This window comes from Carassius auratus, chromosome 23, assembly GCF_003368295.1.
Source record: "Carassius auratus strain Wakin chromosome 23, ASM336829v1, whole genome shotgun sequence".
NCBI lineage: Eukaryota > Metazoa > Chordata > Actinopteri > Cypriniformes > Cyprinidae > Carassius > Carassius auratus.
Window position 1 is genome coordinate 17,702,938 of NC_039265.1, and position 26,893 is coordinate 17,729,830.

The 26,893-nt window shown below is 35.9% G+C and overlaps 1 protein-coding gene across 2 annotated transcripts in view; it reads right to left on the reverse strand.

Annotated features, from left to right (window-relative positions):
- Positions 1-26,893, reverse strand: part of LOC113041597 (arf-GAP with coiled-coil, ANK repeat and PH domain-containing protein 3-like) — a 66,821-nt gene that overhangs the window by 30,741 nt on the left and 9,187 nt on the right. For both annotated transcript variants that reach the window (XM_026200217.1, XM_026200215.1), the window contains exons 2-4: positions 9,397-9,454; positions 6,615-6,734; positions 3,978-4,031 (exon numbers count right to left, since the gene is read on the reverse strand). In XM_026200217.1, the coding sequence (XP_026056002.1) occupies positions 3,978-4,031; positions 6,615-6,734; positions 9,397-9,454 (232 nt within the window). The remainder of the gene's footprint in view (positions 1-3,977; positions 4,032-6,614; positions 6,735-9,396; positions 9,455-26,893) is intronic.

A 26,893-nucleotide genomic window follows, 5' to 3' on the forward strand; every position in this document is an offset into this window, starting at 1 on the left:
AAAAATAAATAAAAATAAATAAATAAATAAAATGTTTTAAAAGCACTAAAAACATGCAATCATTAATATACACCAGATATATACAGTATTTATGTATATATATATATATGTATATATATATATATATATATATATATATACAGTTAAGGTCCGAAATATTACCTTTATATATATATATATAATTAATGCAAATTGTATTAATAATGGAGGGGTGTTACATCCCTGTTGTCTCACTGTAAGTGCTCTTGTGCACTGATGCATGTGTTTGTCTTTCTGCATCCATTTATATAAGTGACCCTCAATCGTTTATGTTTATACCTCACTGCACACACTACTCAGGTGCTGCCAAACACATAATCCCCCCCCACCCCCATCACAGCAGGATTCAGTTCCCAGCCCTCTGATGACCCTGCACATTAACCTGGTTTGTGATGTCATTTCCCCATGTGGCGCTGCTGGCCTCTGTACAGCTACTCTACAAAGGCCCAGTGCTCGGTTCTCAAAAGAGGGCATCAAACAGGCACTGAGTTCACAGACAGACAGCCTGCGGTGCACGGTTCAGATTTAACACCTCAGAGAGAGCTGGAAAACAACACACTTATAGAATGAGCAGATGAGTCAAGTCAATCAAGTCTTCTTTATTGTTAATTCTTCCACATGTACAGCACATACATACAGAGAATTAAAACTGCATTACTCTCAGACCTTTGGTGCATACAGATAAATTAAAATTAAAAATAAAATTACAGTTAAATAAATCAGCACAAGGCACGTGGCAGATAGAGTGCCAACCAGTGAAGTAAACAAACAGTGCAGATAAAATTATCATAAAATGATTGCAAAATTGACTGATTTAAAGTGACAAAAAGCTCACATATCAGCTCTTTATTAAACTGATTGAAGATGTAGTTGAATGAGGTAGTGAGCAGACCAATACTGCACAAAGTGACTGGTGCAGGTCAGAGTTTGTTAGTGGGAGGGGGGAGTGGAAGGACCTGGGGATGTGGGAGTTGGGGGGGGGGAGGCAAAAGAGGCGAGGGGGTTTAGAGTTCAGTGGTGACTGGGACAAAATAGAAGAGGGAAGTTATGGTTGGGAGGGAGTTCAGCTTCCCGACAGCCTGATGAATGAAGCTGCCCTTCAGTCTGAGAGGGCTTTACGGGTGAGACGGGTTTCATAAATGTCCTGGAGGGAGGGGAGAGAGACACCAACGATCATCTCAGCTGCTCTCATAATGTGTTAAAGGGACTTGCAGCAGGACGCATTGGAGGGACCATACCACACCGTGATGCAGCTAGTCATGATGGTCTCGATGGTGTAGGGCTCCTCCACTTCTCAGTTTGTGGAGGAAGTAGAGATGCTGCTGTGCTTTCTTAGCCAGTGCTGCAGTGTTGTTGGTCCAGGAGAGGTCCTCTGTGATGTGCACACCCAGGAACTTGGTGCTGCTCACTCTCTCCAGAGTCGCACCGTTGATGATTAGAAAAACGTGTTGACGTGTTGTTCAACAACAATCTCCTTCGTCTTCTCCACATTCAGACGGAGATTATTGTCCCCGCACTACCCGGCCAGGCGGCTCACTTCGCTCCTGTAGTTTGTCTCATTTCTGTTGCTAATGAGACCCACTGCAGTTGAGTCATCCTCAAACTTAATGAAGAGTTTGGAGTTGTATGACGGTGTGCAGTTGTGGGTCAGCAGAGTAAAAAGGAAGGGGCTCAGCATATATCCTTGGGGGGCCCCTGTGTTCAGTGTGATGGTACTGGATGTGTTGCTCCCGACCCATACTGTCTGAGGTCTTCCAATCAGAAAGTCCAACAGCCAGTAGCACAGCGAAGTGTTGAGCCCCAGCTGGACCAGTTTGTGAATGAGCTATTGAGGGATGATTGTTGATGAGTGTTGAATGTGTTGAATTCAGCAAAACCCTCCTCATCCATGTGTTTGGTTGTTCAGTAAAGATATAAGGTTATTTGTTGGTTATTTATTAGTTGATTCTTTTAATTGTGATGATTTTGCATCAGATTTAACAAAAAACAACCAATTTACAAATCAGAATACTTCATAAAGACCAAAGAAAATTAAAATGAAGAATTTTTATTTTTTTTGTGAACTGTTGGACTTCTGGAAAGTCTGTTCATTTACTGGACATTGCACCCCAAATCATCACACACTGTCAAAACTTAACACTGGACTTCAAGCAACTTGGGCTATAAGCTTATCCACCCTTCCTTCAGACTCTAGGACCTTTCAAAATGAAATACAAAACTTTCCCCCACTCTCATCTGAAAAGAGGACTTTGGACCACTGCGCAACAATCCAATTCTTCTTCTCCTTAGCCCAGGTAAGGAGCCTGTGACATTGTCTATGATTCAGCAAATTCCTTGAAACGTCTGTGTGTGGTGGCACTTGATGCCTTGACCCCAGCCTCAGTGTATTCCTTGTCAAGTTCACTCAAATTCCTGAATCAATTCTGCTTGTGCATCTTTTTCTTCCACACTTTTTCCTTCCACTCAACTTTCTGTCAACATGCTTGGATACAGCACTCTGTGAACAGCCAGCTTCTTTGGCAATGCATGTTTGTGGCTTACCCTCCTTGTGAAGGGTATCAATGATTGTCGTCTGGACAACTGTCAGATCAGCAGTCTTCCCCATGATTGTGAAGTGAAGTGACGTGACATACAGCCAAGCATGGTGACTCATACTCAGAATTCATGCTCTGCATTTAACCCATCCAAAGTGCACACACACAGCAGTGAACACACACACAGCAGTGAACACACACAAACCGTGAACACACACCAGGAGCATTGGGCAGCCATTTATGCTGCAGCACCCGGGGAGCAGTTGGGGGCTCGGTGCCTTGCTCAAGGGCATCTAAGTCGTGGTATTGCCGGACCGAGACACCCGAGATGCAAACTCTCTAACCACTAGGCCACTACTTCCCCTTGTGTAGCCTAGTGAACCAAACTGAGAGACCATTTTGAATGCTCAGGAAACCTTTGCAGCTTTTTTGAGTTGATTAGCTAATTGGCATGTCATCATATTCTAATTTGTTGAAACCGTGAATTGGTGGGTTTTAGTTAAATCTGAGACAAAATCATCACAATTAAAAGAACTAAAGACTAAAACTACTTCAGTCTCTGTGCACTGAATTTATTTAATACACGAGTTTCACAATTTGTTCTTTTCCACAACATTTTGATTTATTGAGATGTACCTGTATATTATAAATTGTATACATATATGAAATTGTATAAAAAATTATACATACACATAGTTGAGAGCATATTTTAATTGAATTTTAAAATTATATATATATATATATTTATTAAATTGTGTGTACAGAACATAAACCACACACACACAAACACACACATAAATGTTACACTATACTTTAGTTTAGTTGTATTACAATAAATATATTATAATTTACATATTTAATGATTATACATAATATACTTTAAATATATTAATATTACTATTTCTTTTCACTATTTATTATCTACTTACAACTATTAAATATTAAACAATACTTCAGTTTAGTTCTATTACTTTATTTTATAATATATACACAGATATATATATATATATTTTTTTTTTATTTATTTATTTATTTTTTTTGCTTTTGCACAATTCTGTTACTGTTTTGTGTCGCCACCTGATGTCAAATATAAAATGTAGGTCCTGAAGCAAAAGCGCTGCTCTAGTTATCATCTCTTATGACCAGAAAAGACATTCACAACAACAGACAGAGCATCATATATGATTTACACTCAACACAAGGATCATTCATGATTCACAGCATCGCAGCACGTTAAATCATTCACACACATCACAACCAGGGCACCTTCTCTAGAGTAGAGTAACACATGAGGGAAAACACATTAACATTTCACGATCCGATGACACCGTGAGGCGCTCTCAGCGGATCCATCCCGCAGTCACTCATCTGAGGAGAAACAAATGAGAAAAACAGCGGACATACCATGTGATAGTTGACAATCTCCTGCAAACTCTCGCCACACTTCTCCAGACAGTCCTGTGAAAACACAGTCATCATTACTCAAATTTGATCATTTTCATTATCAAGACCAAAAATGTATTATGAGGTACTGGTAATTCATTCGCATTTTTGTTCTCATATCATCATCTATTCATATTCTGGCCCATGTAAAGTCCGTCCGCCCGAGGAAAACAAGCCCCGCTGAGCGTGCAACAGCTTTTGTCAAAATGGAAATGTAATTGAGGGCCATTTACAGTGGAAAATGCAAATAGCAGCAGGTTTTAATAAGATGCTCAACATTAGTCAGCTGGGTACAAGGAAAGAGAAGCCAAAAGACTCTTAATAGCATTTACAGATGGCGGCAATGAGTCTAACCCAACTGGCACTACTGACAGAGAGAAATGAGAGAGTACAGGAGCCCCGGCCTGCTTCTTTTTGACTAAATCCATGTCTAATCAGGGTCAAAGAGTGTCTCAAAACAGCAGCCTGACGCCCTCATGTCAGTGAGCCTGCCAGTAAAGAGCTCAAAATTAAAAACAGACGCGAGTTTAGGGTTGAAAAATGACTACAATGGAGTGATTTATGGTGTACAGTTTTGCTAACAGTTCTTGAACGTCTATACTGTTTATCTACATCGCCATAAGAATGTAATGAGAGAGGCTACACATTTTCTTACCGCAATCTCCTCTTTGGTTGCATGCAGTGAGGTCTGATTTATGAATTAATTACTTTTATGAGACTTTTTAATGAAGTGATCCAAAAAGAGTGAATTGGACTGAATCAGCCAAATGTCTCACTCATTGAATCAGTGTTATGTTTGTGAATTTGGAAGATTTACTTCCCAGAAGTCTACCTAATAATAATAATAATACATTGCAAATGTAATAAATAAGTGGTAAATAACAATAAATAACAATAATATAATAAATGAATACTAATAATAATGAAATGAAAACTAATAATAAACAAGTAAACTATACTATTATTATAATTAATAATAAATATAACAAATCTACAATAAAGTAAACAAAAATATTATATAATTCTAATAAAAAATGTAAATGTTAAAATGATTATATAATTCTAATATAAATATACAATTATTAATATAAATGTAATTGTATATAATATTATATACAATTAAAATATAATAAAAATAATTACAATTATATTATATAATTAATGGAAATTAATAATACAAATATTATACTGTTATTATATTTTTATACAATTGTTATATATTATATTTATAATAAAAATAAATAACTAATATATAGTAAATAATAAATAATAAATACAATAAAAATGATACCTTTAAATACAAATAAAACAAGTTATAATAATAGTGATTAATATATAATAAATAATGAAAGAAAAATAAAACAAAATAAAAGTTTTAAAGCTAAAATTTTTAAAAGTATAATTTTATATAATAGAAATACTAGGGATGACCCCAAATAGTCGCAGATCCGATGCTCCGATAGAAGGAGCCTGATGTGACCACCAATCTCACAGTCAAATATTCAAGGGTTGTTATGATCATGCTATTTTGGCTATATGGGGTTGCTCAAATGTCTGATTTCACAAAGAATTATTGGGTTATTCTATTAAAATAATGCTGTTAATAAGAATCTAAAAACATATAAGCTTCTAATAAATATTTTAACATTTTAATACACATTTTAAATCCAACCACCCCTATTAATTTCACTTTTCAAAATCCGTGACTGACAGAGGAGCCTCTTGGCAGCAGGTATTTAAAACTTTAACAATACTCAAACTGACACAGGCAGAGTTAAAGAATGGATTAGGGTACAAGTGATTTCAAAATGGTTAATAGATATTGTGTAGGCCTCTGTATTATTTATTTCATATAAGATACATTTGGTTGAGTTATGCTGCAGTAAATCACTTCACTGTAGTTACTACACTGGTTATCTCTTCAGCGCGAGCAGGACAAACAACAATGCATAATATTGACTATGACTAGGACTGTTATATTCATAACATTATAATGAGAAAACTATTACTCTGTGAATTTTTTAGTTTAGTTGCCGTGTTTTTGCACGTTGTGAGATGAAAAACACGTCCATAAAAGGAGATGATTCAGAGCCGTGCAGACATGTTCCTGTGCATTTGAGGGATTCTGTGCAGATAGTCTAGAAGTTGTAATATTAACGAAATGTTGTAAAAATAACAAAGCAAATTCTATACAAGTTAAATGAGTTAAATCCCATTGATTAAAAACCTGCTATGCTTCATTCTACTGGTTATCTTCAGCACAGGCAGCTCAAAACAGAAACGAGTTATTATTAATTATTAACCCCGTTTGTATCTATTTTCCTTGTGTGTTAATATCAGTAATCATGTTGAATGTCTGAATACTCGACTCTTGGTAATGTATTTTGCCCCGCCCCCAAACACATGATTCGACGGCAAAATTAAACTATGAAAATGCTTAGTCGGGGTAACCCTTAATAAATACTATTGTTGATTGTTTATTTAAGTTAAGACATCTATGAAGCTTCTAAAATAATAATTCACGGAATTCTTAGGAACCATATTTTTTTACAGTTTCCATTACGTCAAAGCAAACTCACACACACAATCAAATATTACCGATATCATCTGGTCCTTCTTGCACTGCTGGGATAGGTCACGGATACCGTTGATGAAGAGCTTGTTGGCGGTGACGTACGCTTTCCCAGCTTCAATCATACCGCCACACAGCTTCACCAGCTATTAAACAAAACCGAGAGAGAAAGAGGTTAACATAAGACACGATAAGCCATCCATGCGTAAAGCCTTTTAGTCTTAATCATAACCTCAACTGCGCTGACAGAGCAGAATATTAATAGGCTACCCTTTGATGTTTTGTAGCAAAACACAATTATTTTATATAATGCTGAGTGTGACATATTCTAATGCATTTCCTTAACTGACTAATAAATGACTAATATATATATATATATATATATATATATATATATATATATAAATAAATTTATGTTTATTTTTATTTAATTTACATATTATTTTTAGAACGATGCAAAAGCATACTTTTAAAAATAATACGTAAATATTTAGCATTTTTTAGTAATATGTATACATTTAGTTAAAATGTGAAATTTTTAGTTAATATTTCATCACTAATACTGAAATAAGTTTAGTTAATACTATTAAAAACTAATATTTTTTGTTTCGTAAATGGAGGGGATTTTGATTCGTCTCAGTGAATCAAATCTTGCATGCAGAAGATTCATTTAGTAGATGGTGACCAGTGTCTTTTTTTCAGTGTCATTTCAGTGAAACACAGACTAGTTCATTAAAAAGCATTTAAATGAATTTTTCAGTGGAATCAAAAGCTGTAAAGTTGTCTAATCATAATAACGAGCTTGTAGCCTTTCATTATAACAGCATTACTATAATCACACTTCTCTCATCAGTCTAAAATATCAATGCAGTACATTTATTTAAACATTAGGTTAACTGAAAGCTGAAATCTTTCTTTAAATCCCACAAACACACACACACACAACAGGTGCGCTCTCATCTGTGCAGTAATTCTCCTCACTAATGTGCCAATTACCAGCTCCAAAATGTAAAGGCCAAGGCAAAAATCTCCCACTTTTGCACAGACTCAGCGGAGGGCTTTCACATGTGGTTGTGTGTTTGCTTTGTGCCTGATGGGACACATTCTCAGATGGGCTCCATGTGTCTGTCCTCATGTTCAAACTGGTTAGTTGCCTTTTCTTCCTGTATTGCTCTTTCTTCTGTATTTTATCTTCCTCTTTCTTACCTCAAGTGCCGTTTCGATTGCGTCCGCACACGCACATCCAGCTGAAAATATGGCTTTGGGAAAATCTCTTAATTTCCCAGACTCTCCTCATGAGTCAATCTAACCAACACAAAGAGCCTTGTTCTACACAGCTGCCGAACAGACCCACAGACTCCACATCTGAACAGCCAGACGTGAGAACTAGCAAAGAAATCGTCATGCAAAAATAGAATGAGTTGCATCATTTACTGTTTTTGAGTAAGACTCCAAATGTTAAGTTTCCTACATATGATAAACAAACAATAGGATTTCTTTTCAGTGTGATTTCTCCAACAGTTTCCCCTGAGAAAAGTCACATGAGATCAGAAGTCATGAGAAACACACACTGTTGTTTTGCTGAGCCTGATGAAATGTGATCAAGAGTTGCACATTGTTGTGATTAAAATGCATGGAAACACTAAACAACAAACAACTAAACCTAATGCATGAGAGGAGACCAATTCATTTCTCTGCATCACTGCAGGACTTTTCTATAGTAAATTATACATTAAATAAAAACATTAAACACAAAATGTAAAAAATAAATAGATCAGTAATTTAATAATAAAAAAAGAAATATACATTTTAAGTAATTTGTTAAATCCTGATTATTTCAGAAAAAAAAGACCAAAGAAGACTTTTAAAATGACACTTGTGTAATCTTGATTGACAGCTGTCACTCAAGGTTTTCAGGAACAGATGGAGATCGCAGGAATTAGAGAAGCATATGTGCTCCAGACATCTGTCAACACATGAACACTTCTTTAAAGATTATTTAACCTATATCTTCTCATGAATGATCTGTTTTTAGCTTTTTAGTTTTTTTAGATTAAAATGTATAAACATAAGGGATAGTGTGTATATTTTTAGATTAACTTGTAACTCGTCATCATTTCTAGCCATTTCTTTTGTATTAATAGGTGGTCAATTTAATTAATATAAGACAAACTTTCACTCATATTAATTTTGTATAAAATAAATATAAAAAGAAATATTTGGATTCCAAAAGGTTAAGAGGTCATTTTTATTAATACAGGAAAATGTAATTCATGTTAAACTGGAATAAAATTAATATTTAGCTTTTGTTTTTGTGATCGAAAATAAAATAAAATAAAATAAAATAAAACAGAAATGTCATGTCAACTGCCCAAAGGTAGTGTCTTGTGAGCACAAGACTAGACTCCTGTATTACAGTATTAGATCTTCCTGTCGATGGCGTTCAGCCATCTTTTACAGCATTTAAACAGGATTACCATCGCTATACATTAATCCACAATGTTCCTCCAAACTTATATACCTCAAACGTCTCTCCACACATGCCTTTTCTGCTCTCTAATGACGAACTGCCCTGCTTTCTCTGCTAGATTTACACCAGCATTTGCACACTGATGATCCGTAAAGCCTGAGCTTGACCGCTTGACCTTGTTGTGGGAGCAGCTGATGTCAGTGTTTGGCTACAGAGGCCTTGGAAGGTATTAGATGTGATTTCTAACAAATCCAAGCTGTGATTTTCAAACATGTGGCCTAAATGCACTCTGGTGGGGTCAGAAGGTCAAGTGACGGCTTTAAAGCGTCTTACTGTACCTTATCAAGCTTGGCTTCGATCTCCACCACCTCCGTCTCCACCTCATCAATATTAGCCCTGGAACACAAGACAGACGATGACGCGAATTATTTTGGCTCGACATTCACAGCTTGACGAATGGCACAGAAAGGAACAAATCAACAGCAGATTTCATAGGATCTACATTTCATTCTTCATTTCGTATTCACTCGAAATAGTTAGTGAGAATAACAATATGTTCATATTAATCTTACTATTTTTGCAGTATTCAGAATGCATACTCACTAAATCTTACCCAGAATACATGATAACAACTACATAATAAAACAAAATCCGGATTAGTGTTGAACAAACAGGAAATAAAATCAACCAAATATATAACAATGAGGTCATGTGACAAAAAGGTAGCATTAAATGCTTATCGTGGAATAATTCCTGCAGTCTAATGTTCATTTTTCCAGTTGATTTTCAAAGAACATACTTTTTTTTTTTGTCTAATATTATTAACAAACCCTTGCAAGGTAAGACGCAGATTTTCCACTTGTAAAAATTTAGACGAAAAACAAGGCATGTAGCTGCTACTGCAGTTTTTATTAGTATAATTGTAAACGTGAAGTATGAATTAAATTTTGTATTCCTAAATGATATAGTATGGTAATATCTCCAAATTCTGGCACACATTTTGACTGCACACTGCAGTATGTAAGTTCCCACAGTTAGTAAAGTACACACTTTTTAGTGCATACCGTAGCACGAATATGCAAATAAAACGCAGCCACTCTGTGACTTTATGGTGCTTTCATGAAGGATTTACTGTAATTATGAGCTTCTGAATAGTAAAAACTAGGGCTGGGCAAGTTGATGCATTATTATCGCGTTAACGCATTAAGCGAGAATTATTTCATTGCGCGTTAATGCAGTTTTTTTTTATTATTATGAAAGTCTGTTGCGCACTGGCTTAATACGCATACAGACAGATCACGGGTCACAGGGGGGGATGCTACCGATCAGATTATTTAGGCTAAGCATCGGCATTCACAAAGTCCACTGTTATTTTTAACAGAAAAGAATGCATCAAGCTCGTAATCATGACTTCATAAATGGGAAATAGGATGTTTCTGATAGCATGTGAAGACAGCAGAGAAGAGCTTGCTCAGTACAATGGAGTTCATAGTTTGCTCTCTCACAATGTATTGCATTATACATCTATTGCTTTTGCCGCTCAGAAATATTCACGCAATCATGCAGCACGTATCAGAAGATCTGCGCTCCAGTGCGGATAGTGCACACACACTGATCTACATGTAACTGAACCGTGCTCTTGTCCACCGAGCAAGGGACTTCTAAACAGAGCGATCACACTAGTCAAACAAACCAGGCTTTAGGGGTTAAAACTGCCTAGTGTGAGCACACCCTAATTATTCTCCCGTACACATGAGTCTCTACCCGCACATCAAGAGTTGTTTTTCTAAAACTATAAAATATTTTCTATAAAAATGTTAATGTCCTGGCAGTGACAAATGTCTTGTTTTATATTTAATATGATAACATTAATGTCAAAGTTTATTAAGATTTAAAATATATATTTTAACTGCCACTATGTAAAAGGAATACTGCTGTAAAAAAAGCACCTTATTTGTTTGAAGTGATTGCAAACCAAATATTATTGAACTTTTGGTTATATAGCAGTACTTTTATATGAACAAAAAGAGCACAATACACTACTTTTGAATGCATTGTTAGTTTTGTGCATAACAATGCAATTAATTGCGATTAATCGCAGACAATCATGCGATTAATCACAATTTTAAAACATTCCCAGCACCATTCTAAACTAAAACCATTCATATATTTCTTAAATTTTCCGACATGTAAAAACAACCGAAATGACAGCAACAACAACAGTTAAAGTCTTTTAATCTCGCAACTATCATCATCCTGACGAGTCCTGAATACAATTGACCAATCAGATCTGGCCTTCTCTTTTCAGAAGTTTCTGTCTCCTCCCTCTGTCCAGTCTTCCTGAATGAGAAAGGGTTTTCTTCTGAACTGTAAGGTTTAAAAGCTTCAGGCTTTACGTTAAGCCATATCACTGAGATCTGAATCTCTGTGTAATCTCTCTGTCTCTTGCTGTGCTCTGCGTGTGACGTGTTTGAGCGAGGCTGCACTGATGCACGTGTTCTCCATTTAGAGCAGAAGCAATTGTGCCTTGAGTACAGAGACACACACACTTGTGTCACACCAGATGGTTATGAGTGATGGACCATTTTATATAAAAGCTGGGGAAGTACTCCCAGGACTAAATGGTCTATATTGGCACCTTGATCATACATATTAGTAGCTAAGGTGTACACATTAAATCATAAAAGGTACCATCCCAGTGACAGGTTTTGACCATTTTTACATATATATATATATATATATATATATATTATAAAATCTAAATATGTATATTTGTGTTTATATATTTATGGCATTAGAACAATTTCCCCCCAAAAATGAAAACTTAAAGGAAATACATAAAGAACTAAAAACAAACTATACACACACACATACACACATCTATAGTTAAAAGTGTTTAACACAATTTGAAATAATTTTTTTTACATTTATTTCTTACGAACTAAAAAAACTAATAATTTTTTTGTACACACATATTCTTAAAAAAAATATTTTCATTTATATGCACACATACACACACACACACACTTTTTATAAACATGATGTATATTTATACAGATTAATAATTATTATAAATGATAAAATACACATGCACTCACAGAATTAACATGATGGTGACAAAGCACTGCCTTACGATTTCTGTCTCACAGATAAGAAAAAAAGGCAGAAAACCCCCCAGAAAGATCCCCTAAAGTTACATTACATCCCTGTAAGCACCTTGCAATTCTCAAACAGGGAACTCAAAACACCTTTACAGCTGCACAGCAATGTCTGGAAAAAACCTACAAATCCTACATTCCTCTATCACAAATCAGTGTCACAAAGATCTTTAATATGCTGCTTTCTCATCGAATTCAACTGTTTTTGTTCATTCTTTCTATAACCTGCACCAAAATAAAGTCTGTTTTTATCCCTACCAAAACATTTGCTCATTCTGGGAATCCTGCCCTGACAGCAAACCCAGGCCGAGCTTTTATATAATGTCTCAAGACTTGCTGAGCTTCATCTGAAGAGTCCTGCAGCTGTCTGACCTCCTGATGCGTTTCCTGGGCAGAAGAAGCACAGCTGCCGTGTCTCTCTCTCTCTCTCTCTCTCTCTCTCTCACCCGTGATCATGCCAGCTCACTGCACATGCCACTGTTGGGATGGATGCACACGTTGCCCCCGGGCCTGTAACCATGGCAACCGCTGTGGAGGCTGACCCCACACTTACAGACCCTATTATGTCTGACTAGATCACTTGAACTTGCAAATGAAGAGAATACAATAGCAATATGGTTTAAGGACAACATGAAAACATTTTTGACTTTAATCTTTATAAGGTTCTCCACTTTCAACAATACTGTTGATGATATAACTAAGACCATGTGGGCAATGAAACATGATAATAATAACCATTAACACAATCGCAGACAAACAAATTTCATTCAACTTTTTTTTTAATCCGATTTTCAAATCCAAAAAACAAAAGAACAACATCACAACACAACGTGATTCAGTATAGTTCAGTACAATACGGTATGAGTGACCTGTACTATTTGACCTTGACGCATTTGCCAGATGGTACCAGCTTAAAGGGGCACAACCCTCGTCCTCTGGGAGCCCACCATGAGAGAAACACTCCAGCGGACACTTTCAAATGACCTGCTAATTTGCAAAAAAGAGCAGCTGAGAACAACATCCACTGTGTTCTCAGACACATCACACACATCAGAGGGAATCTTTTCATTGTTACACTGCCACAGCTTTAATCACTGCATGTATTGAGATTTGCTGAACGGTTCTCCATCCGGATGAGGTCATCATGAGGGTCTGATGATGATGATGACGTCACTGCGCTCAGTATTGATTGAATGATTGCTCCAAGTGCTCTAGTGGAGACCTGAGTGTCTGAGTGAGTCATCCAGAGAGAAGTGTGTGTGTGTGTGTGTGTGTGTGTGTGACTGTACGCCTCTTAGTGCTCTTGTCTGGACCTCTTAAATTCAGTAAAAGCCTTAATTCTCCTGCAGCCTCCAGCTATACAGCTACTGTCCAAAAACAGAGCAAACCGTGCATCAGTGTGGCCAGTGTGCAGAAAATTTGAATTGATAAAGCAAAATTAGTGTCATATTAAAATGCATTATAATTTAATGGCTAATTCAACACATTTCAAAATGGTTTAACTGCAAATTTTGATTGCAAAAATATTATTATATGTGACCTCTGATCACCAAACCAGTCTAAAGTCGCTGGGATATATTTTTAGCGATAGCCAAAAAAACTCTGTATGTGTCAAAATGATTGATTTTCTGTTATGCCAAAAATCATTAGGATGTTAAGATCATGTTCCATCAAGATATTTTGTACATTTTCTACCGTAAATATATCAAGATGTAATTTTTGATTAGTAATATGCATTGCTAAGATCTTCATTTGGACACCTTTAAAGGCGATTTTCTCAGTATTTCGATTTTTTTTGCACCCTCAGATTCCAGATTTTCAAATAGTTGTATCGCGGCCAAATATTGTCCGATCCAGACAAGAGAGACAAGACCAAAGCTTGCAACATGTCCAGTGTGCATAAAAATCGAATTAATCTGAAAATGCATCAGACTTCAAAAGACAAATTCTTTTAGTATCACAATGTCTTTAATCCACATTTTTTTGGCCTATTACATTTTATAACGACTCTGTCAGTTTGCTCTGTTTTTCTTCATTTACTTGAAGCCTGAAGCTCCTTTATTTGAATGATGCAATGATGCATAAATGGAAAGATTATACAAGCATTGTAAATTAATGCAATATAAATAACTTCAGTGTGATAAAAAGACTCCTCCTTTTTCTTTCTTTTTTTCAAGTTTATTTTTGTGATAATTACTGTACATTATCGCTTTAAACAACTATCAGTGACACTACTTCTCTCCTCCACAGCTGCATGACTTGCTGCGTCTGTGTTTGTTTTGTAATTCAGGTCTGGTTTTAGTCTCCAAAAAGCCACAGACGGATTTAACTCAAGTGGGCTTTCTTTCTAGTCTGCTTTATGGGTGTGTGGAGGACAGGGCCGTCCAGCTCATTGGAGACGTCAGCTCTCAGACGTCTCTCAGCGAAAGCGTGTTGATTTTGGAGGGGTTAGCATGCAGTCAAGCATCAAAAATGTGTCATGAGCAAAAGAGAGGAGAGTGGCCCACACGGACCCCTCCTCATCCAGACCCCGCGAGGCCACCACGGCCAGATACACCATGAGTTATCTGTGTTTAGTGGTGTTCTGGCAGGGCAAAGTGAACCCAGCTGGCGTGTGCGTGCAAACGATTTCCTAATCGCCGCTCCAAAACCCTCCTGTGAGGATCATGTGTGAGTAAACACGGTGGTCCTCCCTTTATCGGATCCTTTCCCACCCAAAAATCTGTTGCTGTCTGAGAGCTGATGTCACAAAACGTCTCCAGACGTACGAGGTGTTAATGCGTCCAGGAGCGAGGGGTTTAACTAATGTTACACACACATTCTCACACAGGTCAGAGCAGATGGAGATCAGACAACTCTCCTGACAACACAAACACCAAAAGTCATTCAACTCTATATGACACACTTTACAATAAGTACAAACAAACAAATAAATAAGACTAAATTATATTCAAGGAGTAGTATAATATTTAAGTAAGAAATAATATAACCCTGCTAAGATTTTTTCTTCACTGTGACGTTATTTTACGGATAATTTATTAAAAAAATTTATTTTACGGATAATTTATTAAAAAATGACGATTATCTATTATTTTCCTCCACTGACACTATTTTCCTCAATTATATTTAATAAGAATTACAAACAAGAGTAAAAATATTCTCAATGATCATTTTCATTATGTAGATCAGGGAAATTAATTTTTATGAAATTAATTGTACTTAATTTTTATGAAAATGGTCCTAAAACAAAGTTAATTTTCCTTTTTAAACAATTATAAAATATACATGTAAAATATTAAATTATATTATATTATCTACATAATATAATATTGAAAATAATGTCACAAATAGAAATCTTAATTATCCTAAAATTTCTTTAAATTATGAATTGTTTCTTAAAAGCCATTAAACTTCATTTTATTTTAAATAATTATATATAAAATGCACATCTATTGTAAAATTCATCACACAACATCATATTTTAATTTAATTTTCATATTAATATATCTATAATATGTGAAACATTATTATAATATTATATAAAAAAAAAAATAATCAAAGTCAAGCACATTCTTATCAATTATCTTTAATGACAATTAAAAACAAAAGTAGAAAGTAAAAAAAATCCCAAAGATGATTATAATTACTGTAAAAAATGCAAATACAAGGTCTTGACAGGTTTTGTAAGATTAATCGACTGAAATGTGCAAGACTTCTTGTCATCTTCAAAGAAAAGTAATTTATCGAAGCAAATGAAATGATTCAGCTCTCAAAGGTCATCTGAAATGGTCTGGGATAGACAGCACTCCCACAACCCCACACAGCTCTCAGTATGTTATCTGATGGAGCAGAGATACAGTGTCTTCACAGCCGTCGCTGGAGGAATGTTCTACCACCCACCTCTGAGCAGCACTGGAGGAAAGCTTAGAGCCACTTCCTGTGCAGCCAATGAACACCAGACCACAGTGGGAATGCCAAGAGGTGGTCGATAGGATTTGTGTGGAATGGATACAGACTTTCAAGAAGTTTAAAAAAGAAAACTTGTGGCTCAAATGGCAGTCATGTTCTTCTCTACATAAGCTTCATTATATAATGATATAGCCTCGATACGATCTGAGGAAATGGAAAAAGAAGGACACATAAGAGTGAATCTCCACAGCAGGGGCATGAAATCTCTTCCTTCCTAATGTCCATGGCATATCTGCATCAAGAGATAAAGCCTGACACAGAAGAGATGGAATATACTTTAGAGATAATTACAAACCAACATGGCATCATGCTACAAAATCAATGGCAGAAAACTCAAAGATCGAGGGAACGGCTGGGAAGAAATCAGAGAGATACATTTATTGTGACACTATGCTCTCTTATGTATTTGTTTAGCAAACAATATTACCCAAAACAAAATACAAATGTGGAATATAACAGCAATTCTACTAGGTTTTTTATTTTTGCGCTATTGTTGCATAGCTCCGCCCACGCTAAAATCTCATTGGTTTACAATCCTGCTGCACACAAATAGCTATGAAGTGCAACAATCGGGTTCATAAGATGTTCAAAAATTAATTCAATTTCTCCACAGAGATATTGATTTTTAATGATAACTTTTAACCCTCTGAGGTCTAAGGGTATTTTTGGGGCCTGGAGAAGTTTTGTCATGCCCTGACATTTGTGCTTTTTTCAGTTACTTACACACATCTAAATGGCTAAAGTCTAATATCACTGTTATCAGCACAAACTGTGCTATAATAATATGTGAGCAGCAGTATGTACATGATTGTGTTTTTGTGGAAAAAAAAATGTGTGGTTAGTGAAAAACTTTTTTTTTTTAATGATTTGAATAAGGCCATAAGACACACACAGAACATTGGTTCCCGTGACTGTTGAGAACTGGAGTTTGTAGCCTAGAATTCTTCTTTCTAAATGATGTGAAGATAATCTTGTTTACTCACTTACAGAAAACAATATATTGATTAAAATTTTCTAAGACACTTTTTGTTTGTAAAAGTCATATGCGAGTAGGCGTCAACTATCATGAATATCATTGTGATTTACACCTGAGAAGACAAAGGCCTGCATAATGAGCTGCATAATGAGCCTTTCAGTCAGCTGTGTGTCACTGAGAGGGAGGAGTTACAAGAAAGAATGTGAGGACAATTTTTTTAAAATATATTTTTATGTTTGTAGTTAATTTACAATATATTTAATTATCCCACAAAATAATTTAAAATCCACTTGCGAGTGCAGTAAAACAGTTTATTAGGAACAATCAAAGCTGACTTTCAAAGCTGATTTTTTAGCATCACTGCTCCAGTAACACTCTGATTTTCTAAAAAAAAAAAAAAGAAAATTATTGTTATTATTATTATTTTTTTTATTAATTTGGAAAAGAGCTGAGAATATTTGTTCAGGTTATTTTGGGATAAATTGAAAGAACAGCATTGATTGTTTGTTACATTTGTTACAGTTACATTTATTTGTATTTTTACATCAAGCTTTTGTATGGTATAGTTGTATATTATTATTTAAACTTCATAATGTTTCACTTGATTATACACTAAGTAAGGAATTATAGCTTGGAAAAAGTCTAACTAGTAAAATGCTTACACATTATGTGAAACCTAATACAAGTATAAATAAATAAAAAGAGACTTACTCTTGTTTATGATCTCTGCTGAATAAAGCGCTTCATGCTTTTTTTCTGAGGACATCCAAATCTCAAATCCTGAGGTAATCCAAAGTGCATATTTTGGGGGTAAATTATGTCTTATTCCTCTCGGCGCGAAGCTAACAGTAAAATAAGTATAACTTAAAGAACAGTCTCACTGCTTTGTTTTCTGTGTGGGCGTATTCAAGCCACGTGCTTCAGTGAAACATTATAACCTCAATAGCGCGTTCAGCTAATGTGTAGTCACATTAGATATAATGAAGGGAGACGTGAAAGACTTGACATCGAGTTGTTTTCATATGGATAACTTTATCACAGAATATTTGTTTTCGGTAGGTTAAAAGTAGACATGTCAAGCTTTCTATAGATATCTCTGTCATGTCTCTTCGTTCAGTATTCGGTGAGTTACAGTTCATTTTAATGACGTGTTTGTAAATGAAGATCAGCGCAGACAAAGGCTGCAGACAGCACACCTTTTTTGTTATCTTTATTTTATAAAGGAACAAAGTTTTCTTGTTTATTTGTATATTATGTCCATATACAAACAAAAGTAGACTCTTTACAGATTCGATTGATGTATTACTCTTATCTGTATGATCAAAACTGAAAGTGTTTTCAGGGTTATCAGGAGAAAATGCCTCATAACTCGTATATGTGTGAATCGACTACTGAAAATAAGAACATGTTCTTAAATAGCCTGGTTAAATAAAGGTTAAATGAAAACTTTAAGACAACTCTCTAAAGACAAAACTACTGTACAGTATATCCTTTTATTAAAAGACCAGGACACACCAAGCCGACTTCAAAGAACTAGCAAACTAACACGTGTGTTCTGCGCATTCCTGCGAGGAATTAACTGTCAATATCAGCAGCTTTCAGTAGAATACATTAGGGCTGGTCGATATATCTAACTAGATGATCATGCGCATCTAGTCAGTTAATCTGATTTCGTGATTACCACTAAATCGCCATCACCTGCTTTCAAATGGAGCGGCACTTAATAGACAGAGCAGTAGATCACTGACAAGCTACCCAATATCGTGTCATTATTTCAGATGATTTGCCTTCGATAATGAACGCAATATTGCGTAGTTTGCCAGCGATCTATGGCTCTGTCTATTAAGTGTGTGTGTATATACACACACACACACACACACATATATTTCATAATAAACTTCAATAAATTGTTGATTTGATCATTATATCAACAGTTTTATATTCTCCATCTTTCTGCATCATGGTATTGTAGTTTTTTTAATTTAAGCCATCATGTACAGTCTTGCACATTTGTCTTTGTCCAATTTTGAAATCTTTTTACTTGTAATGTTATGAATCACCTTGAAGCTAGTTTTTTCTTTTTTCTCAATTTGCTGTATTTTTACTGTAGTTTTGTACACTGTAATTTTGCAGTATCACCTTACAAAAGACTCGATACTGGAAAACTTGTCAAGCATGGTTAAGACACCATTTACTTTCACATGATTTCCAGAAATGCCAATAAGAAATCATGAAAGCGTTTGTAGGAAAACAACAGGTTAACATTTCTACTTTGACAAAACATCAAACCAAAACAGTTGAAGAGATACTACAAGCACACGACATGCAAAGGCTCCAAATCTGATGCAGCTTTGCTGAAACACACGGCTGAAAAAGTAGTGTAATAAATCATTGACACTTCTGACCCAATCTGCTCGTATCAAAATAACTTGTGTAAAAATAAACCATAAAGCTATTTTAACAATTTCACTGTCAACACCATTTGAAGCAATGGATGCTATGCAAGTAATGCACTAAAACAGCTAATAACTGCAGGCCACCAATGGGCTTTGATGCAGCCAAGGATCCCAGTGACTCCAGCCTGACCTCTGACCCCTGAAGAGAGAGCAGCTGCCCTAACCATCCCTCATCATGACTACAGAATAAACAGAGATGTTCATAGACAGTCTTACCTCACACACGCAGAAGATCCTTAAATAATACTTCAGCAGAGACTTAGAAGTATTTACACTGGTCTCTATTACAGTTGTAAATTTAAGTATTTAATCATGCATATGTCAAAAGGATTTATGGAGTCAAGATAAAAGAAACAACTGTTTCAGAGCTTATGTGAAAGAAAATATGAAGATTTCATTTATGTGGCGTCTGCAGTTGTTAAAATAATAAAACCACCTCCAGAAAAGGAGCAAAGTTCAACCGACAACACTATGGGCTAAACAATAAAATGTACTCATAAAAAGTACATTTATTGATTCATAAATTTAAAATACATTTCCTAAAATTAAAGCGAAGAAAAATACTCTGCCGTCTTAAATGAACTGTTCTCTCAAAAATGAAAATCATTCCAAATTCATCATTTTCATAAATGAAAAGTTAACCTCATATGGATTCTAATGCTTTGTTGAATCTGCATTCACTTCTATTGTATGGAAATAAGCAGCATGATCATTCTGCTAAACATCTTATTCGTTTTCTACATGGGGCGCAAAGTAAAGGATCTCTGAAGGGAACCAACTGTCCTTTAGAAAAGTTTCAATGGCATTTTCATTTAATCTGACAAAGTAGCGTTCATGAGTGCAACGTTTAATATAAGAAATTAAGTCACATAGTGTCTAGATTGAATATATGATGGAAGAACTTCCAATTTCTGGTGAACTATTTAATGTTCTGGGGTTGATGGCATTTCTCTCAGATTAAAAATGATGAGAGGTAATGAAGTAGTTTTTAGCAAATTTAATATGGTCGTTATTGTTATTCATTTTGGTTTGCTAAAGAATAACATTCCAGAATAATTTTTTTCTTTAACAAACTATTTATTGTTGCTTTAGCTTTGTTGTTTTTACAGCTATCATGGTTTTGACAGGCTGTTAGCATAAGCTGTTAACCACGTATTCTCTGTCACAGTCTAGTGGGATTTCATTACCGCTACATGTTTGTCCAAGAGTCGATGCTAAAGCCTGGAAGCGGCCAGCACAACGCTGGGGCTTATGGGAGAATCCTCTGGGATTTAAGGCTGAGTGGAGGAAGGACGGGGCCACAGACCAGGCTCGGGTCTCGTGAGGTTGAGAGGGACAGACGCCAGCCGGACTCAAAGCTCTGACCCATAACATCCTTCCGGAGCCAGGCTACAATCTGGAAAAACTAGCTACAGGGATGGTTTTCCGCTGCATTTTAAAAATCACATGGTTTGGTACCTGCAATGTCAGCAAACTGTTGAGTAAATAAACGGATGTAACAAATGAGAAATTATATCAGTGGATGACGAGAGTGATGGACAGAGTTTTTACAGTCCGAATAAAAACAGGAAGGAGAAATCACAAAGTCACACAAAAAAGACAATACTGCACATCAAGCTCACTACAGTCTCACGGGGACATGTGTAAAGTATATAGGAAATGACAGCAAATATATTATGTATTTCAATGTAACACTGTCACCGTAGCAGGGCTGTCACGATAACAAATTTTGCTCTTCGATAAATTGTCCAAGAAATTATTGCGATAAACCATAATATTGCCGTTCTAAGACCAGTTTCAACTAATATAATGATAATGGCATAATAACCAGGTACACCTTTTCAAAGATCAATAAACTTTATTTTATGACAGATTCAGAGCAAGAAATACAAAAATGTTGACTTTGTGTGGCTTAAAATTAATTAATTTTGTATGTTTTTATGTTATATTATGCCAGTTAGGGATGCTCATATTGACCGTTTAACCGAAAGTACACATTTTGACCGATGAAGGGGCCATTCACATATCACGTCTTTTTTTGTGCTCAAGTTCGTTATTTCAAATGCGGTATGCACGCTCATATTGGAAGCAACGCGCTTGCGCGTCCACACAACATCTAGTTAAAAACACGCAAGCGCAGCAGGTCATGTGAAAAGAACCAGCTCAATTGGCTTCCTTTCCGGGTGAAACACTGCAGAGTTTTTTACTTTTCTTCGAAAATAAATCTTGTAGCAGAGTTACAGCAAGGGTTTTTCGGTGGTGGAAATCCATTACTGAAATGTCCTTTTTGAAACGGAGATCACAGCTGATGGATGCTTAGCAACGACAGACGCCTCAGGAGCGCAACTGCCCGAGTGCGTGTGAATTCACAGGGCGCGTTGACACACGCAATCACACGCGTACAGACATATTTAGCTGAGCAAGCCAAAGGAAGCGAGCGAAAAGTAGGCCCATTCCGAGAGAAAGGGCAACGAAGTTACTTGCAAAATATGCTACACGGTATTAAAATAAAGCAGTAGTGCAAGTACAATGCTGTATCACTTCAGTACTGTATGCTGTATCAAAGCTGGCAACTCTAGCAAGACGTTATCTCTTTATTCCTGGGACATCTGTGCCATCGGAGAGGGTGTTTTCTGCTGCGGGCTGTTCACAGGCTGCGCTCCAGACTAACCCCACATCGTGACATGTTACATTTCTTAAATAAAAATAAAAAAAGAAATTATCGTGGCTGAAAAAATAATCGAGCTCATTTTTTTTAAATGCGCGCTTAATTGATTTATCGACAATCGCGACAGGCCTACACAGTAGCAAAACCTTAGCTCAAAATATATAATAATGATAATAAAATTCTATTCGATTTGCAGTTCTAGTCTCTCACAGTACCTGAGAGGTCTCAGTTTAAATTAAAGTAAGGCTCAAGTGTTTGCAGTATAAGGCCCTCCAACACCCCTTTCTTTGCGTGTGGCCTGCGATGAGGGCACCGCCGATGGGGAACAGACACTTCAGACGTGAAGCCCAGCAACCAAACAAAGACCATCACAGGGAGGAAGTGGCATAATTAACCCTTTCAGGTCATGTATTTCATTCTAACACAATACCCTCATACAAATTCTGTTCCCGCCACCGAGTCAGACAACTATAGACGAGCGCTCTGTGCGCATTCCACACAGCATCTCTCACATTACAGTGTTTCATTTACATTTCAAGCAACTTGGAATACCAGGAATGCAAGATGTTCATGACAGCTAGACACAACACTTGGGGCAAGGACGTGATGTGGTGAAATATCAGACCCAAATGTAAGTCCAGGAGCGAAGACGAAGGGCAGACGGTGAGTGTTCAGGATGTGAAGCGTCTTGGCTAGCCGGGCTGGTTTATATTAGCTCAGGGTGGTCCGTCGTGACTCCAGCATGCAAAAATGTCAATGGAGATATGGAGAGACACACACAGACGCACTCTGCCTGGCTGAGCTGAGATGGATCGAGGACGCTGGCTATGAGAAAAGACCTCACAATGCGTCACTGCTGGGGTGAGGGACAAAAGAGACTCCCAAATCTCATCCGAAAGAGAGAGAGCTTAATGAAAATGAGGGAATGAGGATTATTGCTGCCGTTTGTGACCATATGCGAGGAAAAAAGGCAAAACTTGCATATAAAAGAATCTCCTGACGCTCCAGCAGTCTTGGCTCTGGTTGATGTGGAGAGATCTTACATTTTTGTGGGCTGCACTTGTAGTTTGGAAGAGCTCTGGAACAACATACCAGACACGGGGAGTTTTTGTTCCTGGAAATGTATCCCGTAAAAAGTGGCTAAAATGGGACTCAGAACAGACTGAGCAGTTGAAACTTTCACTGTCACACAAAATATGTATTTTGATTTCTTTAATAACTTTTGAAATGTACATTGCTGCGATTATGCCATTTGAAACCAGCTTCAGGAGTTTTAAAAGATCTCTTTTACTGCTGACAAGACGCTAAACTTGCCAATAACCGATAAATGGCCAATATTACAATTTTATCATGTCTAAAAAATGTTTTTAAATGTAATTATATAGTATAAATCAAAAAATAAATCACTAAAAACAAATCTCTTTTACTTTAAAATCATACTGCAAAATTACAGATAGCTAAAAAGACCGATAATAACTGATACATTTCCGATATTAAAATTCCATACAGTGTCTTAATAAAAAAATAAAAAAATATTTAAATATCAAGAAGACATTCTGTTATTGCTGATAAAAAAAAGTAAATTTCTAAATAAAAATAAAATAAAACTGAATTTATTTTTATCACTTGTAAAGGTGATAATCTTTGTTATTGTTGACAACTGATAAATGTATTAAATTACAATTCTATACCATAAAAAAAAAAAAAAATGCACACAAACACACACACACACACACATATATATATTGTGACTTGTGGTCATTCTGGTTTCCATCAGTGGATGGACTGAGGCTCTATAGTTTCCGCAGATCTTCTAGGAAGAGCAAATAATAACCCCATGAACTGTTCAAGATACACGCACAAACAAAACCAGAGGGAGGCCACATATCACAGGTTATGCTCATTTCTCCTTCCTCCAGGTGCTTCCTGAAAATTGGGTTCAATAGTATGCACTAGACGTCACCATGCTGTCATCCTGACCAGGATGTTGATAAACTTTCCATATGTGATGTAAACCAGTGTACGCCAGTCACGTGACAGAAAGCTAGCGCAGTCCATCCTGTACACACTGATATTCATCACAGCATATACTGTAGAAGCAATGGTGGACCCCAACGCTTTTGAATGTTTCTCAATTCAAATTTCAGGGAAGTATTTAATTAAACATTAAACATTTTTTCGTGAGTAAATGAACTACTCATATTAAAATATAAGTCACTGATAGCAAGTACAAGAAATATGTCAACCCCGGAGGTTTTGAAGAAATGTCAGCTCAGCTGTTCCACACTGATGGATGTGGTCAGTGTATATTTAGCACTCTTGGAAGTGGCAGCAGGTCTTTTGGGAATCAAGCTTACATCAGTGTGCAAACAGGCCTGCAGCGGGACGAGGAAGTTCCCTCAAGCCTCATTGAGTCTAAACGCAAACCACAGACTCTCCTGAGACTCAAAAGCCCTCAATGTAACATTGACGCAATGCCACAGATGAAGGGAAAGTCTTCAACAATTACACGGAGCACACTAATAAGCATTTACTGAGCTTTTAATGCAGGAATTGATGCTCTAAATTGTTTTAAAAAATTACAGTAAAGATATTTGTTACAAAACATAAGAAGCCTCTCTAAAAAAAAATGACTTGCACAAATTGTTTGAACAGCAGAGTATTAACGCAAAGACTATTGTAAAACATATAGCTACTATCCAACATTTTCACTGGATGACCCGTTTCAAAAATCGATGTAATATGCAAAATCTAAAAATCAAAAGGCAAAAAAACATTTGGGTTTTCTTCCATTTTTGATGTGAAAAACAAACAGACACGTCAATACACTCACTGGATAACAAGTTAGGAGATTAATAAAGTAAGTTAAGGTGTTTATCATGATGTTTATTAATAAAGGTGTTTATTGCGTCAAAGCATCTTAGTGCAAAACTTGCATAATATACAAAAAAATCTATGTGTAATGCCTGAAACTGTCATTATCTTAACCTGATAAACAACATTTAGGAAATTTACAAACCCACAGTCTTACAGTTTTTAGGCAATCTTGTGATTATTGATTAGTAGGGTAACAAAAATACAAACAATAATAAATAAATACAATATTTGGTGTCTATTATTATTTTTACATATAGATATTTAACTATTTGTTACAGTTGAACGTTGTTTTGCAACATATTCCTCATTTTAATAAAGCAGGAGGACACTCAATGTTGTGCAGTACTGTGATTATAGTTATTATTCAACTGTAAAGAATGTTGTACACAATAACTGTATGTCACAATGAGCTATTGTACTGCTTTTGGAAAACCTGGCTCACTCAGATTGAATGGAGCTTTGGGTGCTGTGAATAAAGCACACACACACACACGCTCCCTGCTGACTTTGCCGAACCTTCGTTAATATTCCAGCAGGCCACCATCATCCACGTGCACTTCCTGTGCTGCACAGGGACAGGACGGAGCAGCGCAGAGGGAAAGAGAAAGCGAGTGGGTTTATCCCGATCAGGACCAGATGCCTGTAAGAGCTCCAGATGTGAGTCAGCAACAGACCCAGATGGAGCGACGTGATTCACGAACACGCTCCTTCAGCAGGAGAGGAACTGTTAGATACAGGACAAAGATTCAGGGGGAAGAAATAAATAAAAATAAAGTCATCTAGTTAATGCCAGGTTCCCTCTCTGGACTTCCGCCAAAGCGGTTCCTCTTTACTGTACTCTACAGAGTCAAGTACATCAATCAGAAAAGTACAGTCAGTTGAAGCAGGTTCTAATCCACAATGACAAAATCCTGTTAGAATGAACTGTTAATATAATATAATATACTTTAGTACTTAAATTTTATTGAAAAAAAAACTGCATGTTATACTTTCTTAAAACATGACCTAGGACGTTAAAGTCTGGTTATATATACACATGCCTATGAAAAATGTGATTTATGATTTTAAATGTGTTTTAACTGTAAGGCGGTGCTAAAGTGTTACAATTTCTCCCATCCATTTCTATATAAGTAGACTGGCAAGTCCCCTTATAATGTATCTTCCCATAGGGAAACTATATTTGGATTTATGTTTTTCTCCCAGAATAAGTGTTTTTATTTAATTTAATTAATCTCTTTGCACAAAACATTTGGTATATCTGACATATTTTCAACCATTTACAGAGCAATGTAGCATTCAGTATGCTTATTGGTAACCAAAACTAAAAAAGCATGGTTTTCATTAATTGAAATAAAGCAGTAATAAAATAAAATATAAATATTAGATGAAGAACCTAAACTTAAAAAAAGAACAAAAAAACTTCCTTTTATTCTTAAATTTAGAATATTATACTAATAAAAAATGACAAGCACATAAAAACTCCTAAAAATTAATTAAAATGCAATCTGAAAACATCAAAATTATTAAAATGAATCAATTCTATATTATTGTAAAATACAGCTAAATTTAATTTTCTAAATACATGACCTAAATTTGTAACATCGTGGTATACAGCCCAAGTTTACTGTATCCCACAATGCAATGCACTTGATCTTTCTGATCTGACCTATTTGTAGAGTGAATTACTTATCAATATCAGTTGAGATTTTTAGCATCTCCTTCTCGACTTCC